We start from the raw sequence: 12,242 nt of genomic DNA on the forward strand, positions 1-12,242 counted from the left end.
CGGTTAGAGGGTGGGAGTATGGAAGAGGTGTCCTATAGGAAATATATATGACATTTAAGTTGTCCATTGGGTATGTATGTGTCTCATCCATCGTCATTTTTTTGTCAAACGCCCTCTCACATTGCTATCGACGACACACACATCCATGCTCACGTGGGTTGTTGCTTTGACCGACGTGAGCAGAGAGATGTTAATTTGAGCAAGGTGGATTCTTCTTGTTGGTATGTTAATGTACGTAGTTGACATGCGTTAAGATTCCTGACAAAAAATCAAACTCATACGTACACATTGAATCACTCCTACGGGCTCGAAGTGTGTGGGTGGGGGTATAGTATGCGTCGTCAACCTGGTACGGAGGACATTCTCGTTTATGAGACACATGCGACAAAATTTATGCGTTTGATACTTAAAAACATTGCATGATACTTTCATACATATATATGTGTCTTCGGAACCACATGCATACGAGACTTAACTCGCGATGAAAGAACGACGCGGCAAAGCGCGTGTCACACTCTAGTCTATATGCATTGGTCCTAAAATTGGATCGTCGTTTGGGTGGTCATTTTAGCCGCCTCGTAGAAAATGCATGCATGCAACAATTTTGGCATGTATGGAGCTCTAGTGGATCATGGCCTCACAATCACATCACCGGACTATGACCATCGCCTCCGCCTATATATATATGAACACAATGCAACGCTAGCATATATGTTGATGAACACCAACATTTGTCGCCTGCCTACCATAAAGAGAAATCGACAACAAGATGTCCGCCAAGGGCGAGGCCAGCATTGCCGGGCAGCTGCTCGCCGTCGCCCTCGTGGTGGTGGCGGCCGCATCATCATCCGCACCGGTGGCCGGGGGGGACGCGAAGGCCGCTCCAGCTTGCCTCAACGAGTACTCCAAGCTCTGCGGCAAAGACGATAAGAAGGACGCCGCGTGCGCCACCATGGTCGACAAGGCTTGCGGCACGGAGGCGAGCAGCGTGGCCTTCATCGAGCGCTTGTTCGCCGAGCTCGCCACCGTGGGCCAAAAGAAGCGTGAATCCAACACCCAGGCCACATCCGGGGGGCAGGACGCCTTGAACGGGTCCGTCGACAAGCACGGCGGCTGCCCCGGCAACAAGACGGTGTACACATTCTCCTCCCAGTGCGCCGTGGACTGCGACACGGCGTGCACGGATCCCACCTGCTCCGACCGCTGCTACATCGACTGCCCCTACATAGCCGCCAGGTTCGGCTACATCATGGCCACCCCGGCCAATAAGAAGGCCATAGGGGAAGACATGGATTGCTTCAAGCGTTGTGCAAAGGAGAAGGATGCCACGAATGACAAGTGCCTCGTTGCGTGCAAGCTGCTTCCTTCTAGCCTGGCCCCCACCCCAGCCAAAGCCTCTTGAAAATGCATTTTGTTCTTTCTTTGGGCCAATCGAAAATGCATTTTTTTTATCCTGTTAGAAGGGATAGAGGGAAAGGATTTGCTGTAATGCGTTGGATGATGTAGTGAGCCTCACATGCGACTATATATAGAAGTACAGCAAGAAACCTTTCCTAGAGATAAGGTAAGAGCCATATTACAAATTCTAAACTATCAAATACATGTAACCCAAGTATATCTCTAACATCCCCGCGGTCATAGAGGTAGAGCTTGTGGACGGTCAGAGACCTAAAACCCCACACGTCTGGAAGAGACCCCGTCTGGACACGTGGTGGCTATGGGCTGCCCTTGGTCGGTTCGCCCGCCCCAAGAGCTTGGAGGATTGTCGCCCTTCGATACGAAGAACGAATAAAGAATGAAAGAGAAAGAACAAGGAAGATATGTAAAATTATGGTAAAAAGTAGATGGGTTTCGCAATTGCGTGTTGTTATTCAATCGACCGTTACCTCTTACATATATATATATGAGGCGGTTGAATTTTCCATACAAGAAAATGACTCAAACCCCATCCAAAATATTCAGTGTTAGCCTAACTCAGATTACGAGGGCCAAAACTTCCGATCGACCCGGAACTTTCGGGCTAAAATTACATCAAGTAGCCCTCTTGCACCGCTCCCACAGGTCGCATATGCCTTCGGATCACAATGGTCCAAAAAGCAAAGCTGTAGATCTTGAAACGGGAAACATTCCGCCGTTGAACACTTCTTATCAGATGTCGTCTTGAGGTTGGATTCGGTCCCACAAATCTGCAAATATTATTGAATTTCAGTTTTCGAGGTGTACCGCGTGTAACTTTTTTATTTAGCCCGGAACCTCCTCGAAAGTTTTGCGAGGAACTACCGGGGCAGACATCTGTAGCACATGTGTTGGCTCGAACTTTTGCATACCATCTCAGATTGAGACTTCTTTTTATATCGAATTCGACCATTTCGACGAGATGAAGACAATCTAGGTAGATTTTTTTTCTCATTAGACCATCTTGAAGGCGTAGTTTGCTGAACAGTACTCTGAATATAAAATCTTAGTATTTTGAACATAATTTCGATCTTCGAGATGAGATAGGATGACGATGGCCCAAACTTTATACATGTTTATGTCAATACTACAAAAAAATTCATGTAGAGCACTTCTTCATTTGATGTCATCTTAATAATGCCAGAATCTGGTGCCAACAGCCGGTTCTAGAATCGCGCGACCATCGTGGCAGCTTGTCTCCTACCGGTCAGCTCACGGACGCAGAAGCTCCCCCAACACCCTGCATCACCGAATCTGGCCGCAAAAAATGTCTCTAGGATCTCTGCCATTGCAACTCCTCCACTCCTTTCGGTGCTACGTCTCCCACCTAGAATCCACCTTAAATCAACGCCAATTGGCACGGCTCGGAGCTCACCGGAGGCTGCTGGAAGGTGGAGAAGACGAGAAGCTACTAGATGAGGCAATGAGAGAGGAAGGGAGTGTAGCTCGTGAGACTGGGGAAGAACAGGGGAGGAATAACTAAAGGAATTGTGTGGATGGAAGAGAATAAGAGGGGGATGGAAGGCGCGGCAGCTAGAGCGCTAGTTTAATTTTCATCGCGCAACTGCTGGGGTGCTAGTTTTGATTGCACGGCTATATAGTTGTTTTATCTAACACGTCTGTTGAAAATGCTCTAAGGAGGATGAAAAGGCGCTGAAAACGTGGCCCGTGTTGGATGCGTGCACGCAGCCGAGCCGAAGGGTGGAAATTTAGCCGGTCGACCGGATATAAGCGTTTCCCATATAACAAAGCCTATAGGTCACAGATCCTGGCAAGGAATATATCAAACCTGGAATAGAACCCAATGATGCCAAGAGCCCAAGACATGGAGTACCAATTTCTTTCATGTTCCAGCCAAAAAAAAGATTTCTTTCATATTGTTTTAACTGAATAATAACTGCCATGGGTGTGACATAGATCAGCTGCCTGAATAATTTAGCACGTACATCAGCTTCCAATTGCCAACATCAGGATCCACAGTAAAAACCACAACAAACTAGTGAATCCAAATGCTTCTCCCTAAAATCGCCTCCGGTTTGGGTAAACACAATTGACTACCATGCATCCTCCGAGGACAAGGACAAGATAAGTGCCGAATATATCAACATAAGGTGCAGGGCAACATCAGGCATGATTTGTAAGGAACTATTATCTTGCTGGCATTTTTAGCACTTAGCTAACATCCCAGAAGTAACAGCATACACAGCCCATACACAAAAGACCCACCAGTAGTTGGGTGTTCCCCACTACTTACCATTGGCAACTACCTATTCACAGGTGTGCTGCCATTCTCCAACCAAAGTCACCGCGGCGCGGCAACATGATCTCTCAACACACACAAAAGCCTCACCAGCACTACGTACGGCCAACTCCACGACACAAAATACACGCTATCTACATATACTGCCTCTAGCTGGGCGTTCTCCACCACTCACCATGGTAACTACCTATTCACAAGAACAATGATGGCGTGCTCCCACCCGCCAAACTCACCATGGCACGGCGGTGGACAGATTGTTTGCTTCTACCTTGAGCCTCGAGATCTCCATGGCATTCTTCATCCTCTGTGCGACGACAGACCTTATTACATTGCGCACAAGATGGGCATGTAGTTCGAGGTGATGGACAGCCATAGCCAGAGCGTGAAGTCGCGTGCCCAGTTCTTGGTCGTCAGCTTCTTCACGAGCAATCTCCTCCTCAAGCTTTTTCAAAGCGCCCGATAGTTCAGCACGGCTATTCTTCATGTGAAGCAAAGCTTCCACGCGCGATCTCAGGTCCCCGACATCGAAACCACTTGCCTCGAGATAAGCCAGGCAATTTATCTTCTGCTCGAGTAGCTCGACGTCGTCCTCAACACCCAGCCTGTTTATGTTTTCTGCCAGATTAACAAAAGAGATCATCAGACCTAGTGCCAGTCCTTCATGGAGCTCTGGAACGTGCTGCTCAAACTGATGGAGATCTGGCCACTGTGGCGTTGTCCTGAATATCTCCAGTGCCTCAAGCTGTGCCCACAATGAGGAGGTCTTCACAATTGGAAGATGCTGATGCTGGATTGCCGAGGATTCTGAAAGCTGGCCATTCTGATGCACAGTCACAGTTTCCGCAGACAAGGGATGGCAAGAATCATGTGGTCCATTACCTTGGTGTGATTGTGAACCTGGAAATGGAAGGTATCATGATACAAGTTCTAGTAACATTGTGAAAGTGTTGCTGACTATTCTGTGGTCGGTACACATTGCTGACTATTAAATAGAAGTTAAGTAGTAAAAAACTTACAGTCTTCAGATAAAGAGATAACGTTGCTGCCTTCTTCAATGGGTTTAGCAGCTATCCCTTCCATTTGCTGAATTTAGTATTCATAAATGTAAAGAAAGTAAGAGAAAATGATAGTTTTAATGATCTTACAACTAGTTTAAATAGCCAAGGGGATGCAATAAAAGTAACAACTCACAGTTTCAGGCTTCTCCCCTGGAGGCACTGATGTTTGGAAAGAAACACATCCCTCCATTTGTCTGCACAGTTCAGTCCCAGTTCCAACAGTTGACTGCTTATCCTGATCGCTCAATACTTTGTTTGACCCTTGAATGCTGGTAAAATATGAGCTAAGTGACCGCGATCCTAATGGCAGGCCCTGTGAGATAGACCTTGGTTGTCCAAACGCTCCAAACAACGAAGCTTGTATGTGAGAAGATGATTGTGCGAGATGAGGGCTTGGAGCATGTGAAGATGAAGAACTCAGACAGCCAAATGATGCCATTGGTGGCAGTGAAGGAAGTGACAACTCACATCTTGGTGCCAGTACTGCATTTCCCAGCTTATCAGCAACTTCAATGTTTTCTTTACGAACAGACAAAAGAGGAGAAATTTGTTCTGGTATCACATCTGCGTTCTTCATCTTCTTTTTGGCCCGACGAGAACCAGGTTCGTCACTGATTTTATTGGAGTCATTATCCAAGGCAGCGGAAATTGGCCTTTTTGGAGTAGATAACTGAGGTCCCTTAGCAGATTCCTGAAATGGAAAAGGTATCCAAGACAGGTTTGAAGTAACGTTGAATAACATCACTGTTGTTATGGAATGCAGAACAGGGATTGAATAAACTCGCATATTCCTAATTCGTATACAGCTGCTTCTGGTATGAGATGCACATACGTTCTATCATAACAGGACCATGTCTATCGGTTGACTGGGCGCAAGGGATGCACCTCTTTCAAGCCGCGTACCCATTTTTCACCGTGTACCCATAATGGCAGAATGCAAAACAAAGAATATACAGGTGTACCTTTTTCAAGCCGCGTACCCATTTTTCACCGTGTACCCATAATGGCAGAATGCAAAACAAAGAATATACAGGTGTACCTTTTTCAAGCCGCGTACCCATTTTTCACCGTCCCAGTCACACAGTGGCCTGAGCTGCGTAATTTCAACCCTCAGCGCATCCACACGGTCGATGTCATCCGGATCTGTCTTGTGACAATCCAACATTACTACATACTTCTTGTCCATTCCAGCACCTAAGACCTTCAGGATAACACCAGGCCACCAGCTATCTTGATGAAGGACCTCAACATGAGAAGAAGGAGAAAATCTGTACTTTGAGTCAATACGGGTGATGGCGCGTGCTGGCCGAATGTATTGAGAATCCAGAATCTCAGTAGCTGATTTCCCGTCCTTTCCATTATGCATGTACTTTACTAAGAAATTTGTAGCACCAACCACTTTAAGAACGGTAGCTCGATTCCAGGATTCGCCAAAGTTTGTTCCAGACTGACTCACTTCAACTTGTTCTCCCTCGCTGAAAAACGGACATCCATTGTCCTACGCACAACAGGAGTAAGTAAACTGTGTTACTTCTTGATCACTATCAGAAAAAACAATGACTTATTTAACGAATTTCCAAAAAGAAATATCAGCTCTTGGGCATGTATAATCCTTGTTTAAATTCAGTTAAAATGAAAATTTAGCTATAATCATCCAAGAAAGTTTAGATATACGCAAAAACGAGAATTCATGTTTTAAAATTTAACGAAGAAAATGCTACATGCAACAATCAATTTGGGCTACCCACAAAGGAGAAGAAAAACAATATATGTGGGCACGGTACACTCAAGAAACCAAAAAATAAATAAAATACTAAAGCAAAATTAATGATTTTAGCCATAAGCCGAGCTCTCGGCAATGGTCCTCCTCCTGGCCATTCTACCGAGCAGGCTGCGAGTTGAAACATCAAACATATGAGATGGTTACCACTAGCTAGTTTTCAAGAAACATATATATGGGAGCAGTGCCCATTTCGGTATTTGTTATTGCTTGACCGACAAATGGGCGGTCGAACCAACATTGACACAAATCAATAACCCCAACCTACAGGTAACTGAATCGAAATGACAAAACACCATACGGATAAGTCCACGTGACACCTCCTTGATGGCAGCTCGAAGATTCACCCTATTCGGCATTCCATCGAGCAGGCTGCGCGCGGAGTACAGCTCAACGCCGTGAGGACAGTGCGGAGCGCATCAGACCAGAGCAAGGCATTATGCCGAGCAGGTGGTGCGCAAGGCAGGGCGTGGCAACGAAGTCGCAATGGGCCAGATCAACGGGCTGAAGGTCTTGACGACGAAGAAGAGGCGGAGGACTCACCGCCTTTGCTGCGGGGACCCAGCGGCCGCCGACGAACTGGCGGTGCGGCCGGAGGTCCGCCTCCTGGAACTCGATCGTCTCCCGAGACGTGGGGAACGCGACCTCGTACACCCGCCTCGGATCCGCTCCGGCCACCGCGGGCGCCTGCTGGGCCCTGGAGACGACGCCGGCCCACCACCCCTCGCTGTGCAGCGCCTCCACCATGTCGTGCACCGCGAACCGCCGCCTCGGCGCCGCGCGCGGGGGGCGCGGGCGCACGCAGGCGGCCGCCGCGGCCTCCTGGAGGGGCTCCCCGTCGTCGCCCTCCAGCGTGGAGTAGACCACCGTGTAGCGTCTGCCGCCGTCGTCGGAGGAGGGGGGAAGGTGGCCCGTGACGGTGGCCTCGTAGAAGGAGCCTGCGAAGCCCGGGTCTTCGTTGCGCACCTCCACCTCCGCGCCGACCGGCAGCACGTCGTCGAGCTCCTCATCGTCCGACGACGAGGAGGAGGGGGTCGGAGGGCGCCTCCTTAAACGGGGGCGCCCCATGGGAGCTGAGCAAGGAAGATGATCGCCGGTCGCGGGGTGAGGTTTCTTGGATGGCGGAGGGGATGGAGAAAGGTGGCGATGTGGTCGACGACTCCACTTCCGAGGCCAGTTTCTGGTTGTGACGCGTGGCCAGAGGCACGGTGGAGTCGCTCCTGGTCCCGCTAGCGTGGCATGTGTCTGACATGTGGGACCCACTTTCTAGCAGGCCATGAAGCTGCAACTAGGGCCGCAATTTGCAAATCCGGCTCCTCAAACATGATCAGGCCTTCTATAATGGATTTTATAACCACATATCTCAAATTAGAAACATTAAATCCATCTTATTACATGCAACGTAAACCTATTACAAATAAAGCTTGTCCGGCTCTGCTTTGCCAGTCAAGTCATTTGAGGAATTCAAGAGGAATCTTAGGGGATGTTCGGCAATCCACCGGCTCCCTGTAATTCAAGAATCTGAGGAGTGCCTATTGGCCAGCTCCACAGTTTTGAACGGCAGCTCCACCCGCTCCTGGAGCGGAGTAGCGGAGTGGAAGGTTTCCGAACACGCCTTTAATGTAGGATAGTTGAGATTAAGGGAGCGTGTTAGACTTAGAGATATATTGTGACATATTGTTTGTAATCTCAACCTACTTCTATCTCTATCTCCTCTCTTCTCTAGCACAAGGTGCCAAGTCTTGTTTCTCATGAGTGCTGAATATTCTTCATCCATTGCATTTTTCCACTTTGGATCTCCAAATGCATCATCCAATTTTGTTGGTTCTCCTGCTAGACATAACATGTCATATGTAACAGTGCCATCAGTTCGAACCTTTGGATTTTTTATACCTTTTTGTGACCGAGTTGTGACACGAGAAGTTGTGGCTGGTTGAACTTTGCCTCGTCGTGTTTGCACTGGTTGTGGCACAGGAAGTAACACGGCAGTCTCGGGTGCAGAGGATCCTGAGACCCTCTCAGATTCGTTGTTCGAAGGATATCCCGCGACCACCTGTGTGGCCTGCGGTGTGGTTGACGTATCAGAAGAAACCGCCCCAGAAGATCCATCGTTGCCGACCGCGTGCGCGCGTGCATGGGACAGGGATCCCGACGCGGGTCCTGCAGAATCTGCGGTCGCTGTCGATCCTGACGCGGTCGATCCTGACGTGGGCCCCGCCGAGACTGCTGTTGTCGGCCCGCGTGTGGGACGCGGTGCAGAGCGCGCGTTCCCGCCTGACGTGGCGGTGGCCGATTGGTGCGGAACTCCTGCGGCGCTGACTGGCGTACGGGACTGCGCGCGCACAGGAGTTTCAAGTTACGGCGGATCTTCCTCGTGTTCCGCACCAGCTCCGTCTTCTTCTTCTGCATGAAATATAGGTTGCAAATCTTCAAAACTTTGATCATTTTCTTCACCATTTTCTGCGTCGTTTGCTGCTGTAGTATCCTGCACACATGGAGGTAGGTCTCTGGTAATACAATTATCAGTTGGATTAGCACAATTGTCGCCCCCATGATCGGAAGTTTGGAGGTGTGGTGGAAGTAGAAGAATGGCTTGTTTGAGAAGTGCTCCGGCATTGGGATGAAGAGTTTCGAAGGGAAATAATGACTCATCAAAGACTACATCACGTGAGATATAGACTCTGCCAGTGGAAACATCTAGGCATTTGACTCCTTTATGAATGGGACTATATCAAGAAAGACACATTTTTTGAACGAAACGCGAGTTTGCGTGTGTTGTATGGCCGAAGGTTGGGCCAACAGGCACAACCAAAGACACGGAGTGACTTGTAGTCAGGAGAGATGCCAAAGAGGCGAGTGATAGGAGTATAAAAGTTGATGACTTTGCTAGGTAGTAAATTGATGAGATAAGTGGCGGTTAAAAAAGCTTCATCCCAAAATTTTAGTGGCATAGATGAATTTGCAAGCAGAGCTAGTCCTACTTCAACAACATGGCGATGCTTCCTTTCGGCCGAGCCATTCTGTTGATGTGCATGAGGACATGCAACATGATGTGAGATACCAAGTTCTTGGAAAAATAGATTGAGCTTTCTGTATTCATCTCCCCAATCTGTTTGCATGGCAATGATTTTGGTGTTTAGTTTGCACTCAACAAGATTTTGAAAGTTCTTAAAGACTTGAAATACTTCAAATCGTTTCTTGAGGAGATAGATCCATGTAAATTTGCTAAAGTCGTCAATGAAACTTACATAATATGAATGTCTGCCAACAGAGGTGGGGGCTGACCCCCACACATCTGAAAACACAAGTTGCAAAGGTGTAGTGGAAATACTGGTAGATATAGGGTATGGCAACTGATGACTTTTGGCTTGTTGACATGGATCACAAATAGACTCAATACTAGACTCATGAGAATAAGGAAGATTGTTCTTGCTAAGAACAAATTTAACAATAACTGAAGAAGGATGACCTAGTCTACTATGCCACTTTGACGAGGAAGGCTTGACAGCAATAAAGTCTTGTTTATTGGATGGTGTTGATGAGGATATGAGCGGGTAGAGACCTCCCACGCATTTGACCCTAAGGAGTGTTTTCCTCGTGTCCAAGTCCTTTACCAAAAAGAAATATGGATAGAACTCAATGAGAACACGATTATCAAGAGTAAATCTATGAACAGAAAGAAGGTTCTTTGATGTTGTGGGCACATATAGAACTTTTTTAAGGTGTATATTTTTCATGGGGGTTTTAACAATTGAACTACAAACATGAGTAATTTTCATACCAGAACCGCTTGCAGTGTGCACTTGATCATGGCCACGATATTTATCTCTGACCGTCAGCTTGTCAAGCTCCCCTGTGATATGATTGGTGGCACCGGAGTCGACATACTAGTTGGTCTCGATGTCGTAGGAGAGGCGACATTGGCCTCCTTTTCTTCATACTCATCCTCCTCATAGCGATCCCAACATTCACGGGCACCCCCGCGATGATGTTTGAGACGGATCTGGCACTTGGGGTAGTCCCGGTGCGGTGAGCTCTGTTGCTGATGTTGCTGGGGACGGCCACCTCTCCTGTTGCTGCCGTTTGGAGAAGGGGAAGAGGGTGAGCGTCTCCCTCGGCCACGGCCTATGTTGTCGCGCCCGCGTCCTCTGCCGTGGGACGGGCCACACCCCCTGTACGCCATGTTTGCAGAAGTATTGTAGCCAACTTCTGGTCCGTCACCTAGCATCTCCACTCGTTGATCGAAGGCGGAGATTTGAGCAAAGAGCTCGTCAACGGTGATGGAGGTTTTGACAACGCCGATTGCTGCCACAACCGGGTCGTAGTCTCGATCTAGACCGGCGAGGACATAGTCCACCATCTCTGGATCAGAGACGGGCCGGCCTGCAGCAGCAAGTTCATCTCCCAGATTCTTCATCCGGGCGATGTAAGAGGTGCTCGACATGGAGCCCTTCTTGGTGGTGGTGATGGCAATTCTCAAATTTGTGATTCGAGATTGCGACTGCAAAGCAAACATGGTGATGATGGCAGTCCATAAATCAAAGGTGTTTTCTTTACTCGCAACTTGGGCGAGGATTTCCTTTGACAGAGAATTGAGGAGATGGTTGAGGACTTGTTGATCTCTGGACAACCATGGCGCATAAAGGGGATTAGGCACCATGATCGTCGTCTTGTCCGCCTGCTTCTGCTCCACTGTTTCCATGGGCGTTGCATCGGTTCCATCCAGGAGGCCGGTGACCTGTGCTCCTCGCAGGCCCGACATCACTTGGGCTTTCCATAGGAGAAAATTCCCCTTGGTGAGCTTCTCAGCGGGCGGCACTCCAAGGTTGAGGGCGACGGTAGCCGACGAAGACATGGCGATCGGTGGAGTTTTGTTTTGGCTAGATAGATGGGAAGAGGTTGGCTCTGTATACCATGTCAGATGGAAGCGTTCCTACTTCCTCGAGAGGAAGCCGTGGGTGTTTATATTGATCAGGGCAAAACCCTTGCCTTGGCTTACACGAAAGGCACACCGATCCTTGATAGGATTCGGTGGTTACACAGTTTGGGATAGCTACGGGAGAGAGGAGATAGAGATAGAAGTAGGTTGAGATTACAAACAATATGTCACAATATATCTCTAAGTCTAACACATATGTTTCGAATATGATGGTCATAGTGTGTCAAGGTCTAGCTGGGCTCGAGGCCTCCATTCGCCTTGCGAATGGACGGACTACATGGGGACCCTCGCTTGACAAATCATCGTAAAGGATGTCGGCGTCGTACACCAGTTGGTCGCCTAATTATACATCGCGCTAGGTGAGGGGGTTTTATGCTTAGGCTGGCCATAGTGGGGGTATCATAGCTAGTAACATAGTCTTGGGACTAGCAAACATGGTGATGTGGCAAGTAATTAAAGAGGAGAGAGAGGATTAGAGTAACATAGGTAGATACCGTAACATGTTAAATGCTATGCTACTATGTGTCATGCATGTCAATAAATGAGATCACCCACAATACTAGTTTATGATACTATGCACTATGAAGGTAGTATCATATAATAGTAACATATGCATGATACTATTATATGTTACTCTCCACTATTAGCAGCCTTAGAATATAAGTCTTGGGCCCAGCACATCAGCATGAAATAGGCCAACAAGTGTCAACAACATGCTCAAGAGCGCTTGCGGATCGTCTAACACGATAT

At 48.1% G+C, this 12,242-nt stretch overlaps 2 protein-coding genes across 2 annotated transcripts; one reads left to right on the top strand and one right to left on the bottom strand.

The window, feature by feature from the left end:
• Window positions 1-720: 720 nt before the first annotated feature.
• Window positions 721-1,608, top strand: LOC123429029. Its single transcript, XM_045113098.1, has one exon. The coding sequence runs from the start codon at window positions 770-772 to the stop codon at window positions 1,400-1,402; it is 633 nt and encodes a 210-aa protein (XP_044969033.1). The 5' UTR covers window positions 721-769; the 3' UTR covers window positions 1,403-1,608.
• Window positions 1,609-3,558: 1,950 nt separating this feature from the next.
• LOC123429030 (DUF724 domain-containing protein 7-like) lies at window positions 3,559-6,263 on the bottom strand. Its single transcript, XM_045113099.1, has 4 exons — window positions 5,813-6,263; window positions 4,907-5,464; window positions 4,732-4,798; window positions 3,559-4,612 (listed from the first exon to the last, which is right to left on the bottom strand). The coding sequence occupies exons 1-4, from the start codon at window positions 6,137-6,139 to the stop codon at window positions 3,945-3,947; spliced, it is 1,620 nt and encodes a 539-aa protein (XP_044969034.1). The 5' UTR covers window positions 6,140-6,263; the 3' UTR covers window positions 3,559-3,944.
• Window positions 6,264-12,242: the final 5,979 nt, after the last annotated feature.

The sequence above is a fragment of the Hordeum vulgare genome, chromosome 2H (genome assembly GCF_904849725.1).
Source record: "Hordeum vulgare subsp. vulgare chromosome 2H, MorexV3_pseudomolecules_assembly, whole genome shotgun sequence".
Classification (NCBI taxonomy): domain Eukaryota; kingdom Viridiplantae; phylum Streptophyta; class Magnoliopsida; order Poales; family Poaceae; genus Hordeum; species Hordeum vulgare.

Coding starts and splice junctions, on each gene's coding strand:
- LOC123429029 (XM_045113098.1), top strand. CDS start 770: ATGTCCGCCAAGGGCGAGGCCAGCATTGCCGGGCAGCTGCTCGCCGTC.
- LOC123429030 (XM_045113099.1), bottom strand. CDS start 6,139: ATGCATAATGGAAAGGACGGGAAATCAGCTACTGAGATTCTGGATTCT. Junction 5,465..5,812: donor GGGTACGCGGCTTGAAAAAG/GTACACCTGTAT, acceptor TTTCCATTTCAG/GAATCTGCTAAGGGACCTCA. Junction 4,613..4,731: donor TATCTCTTTATCTGAAGACT/GTAAGTTTTTTA, acceptor TTCCATTTCCAG/GTTCACAATCACACCAAGGT.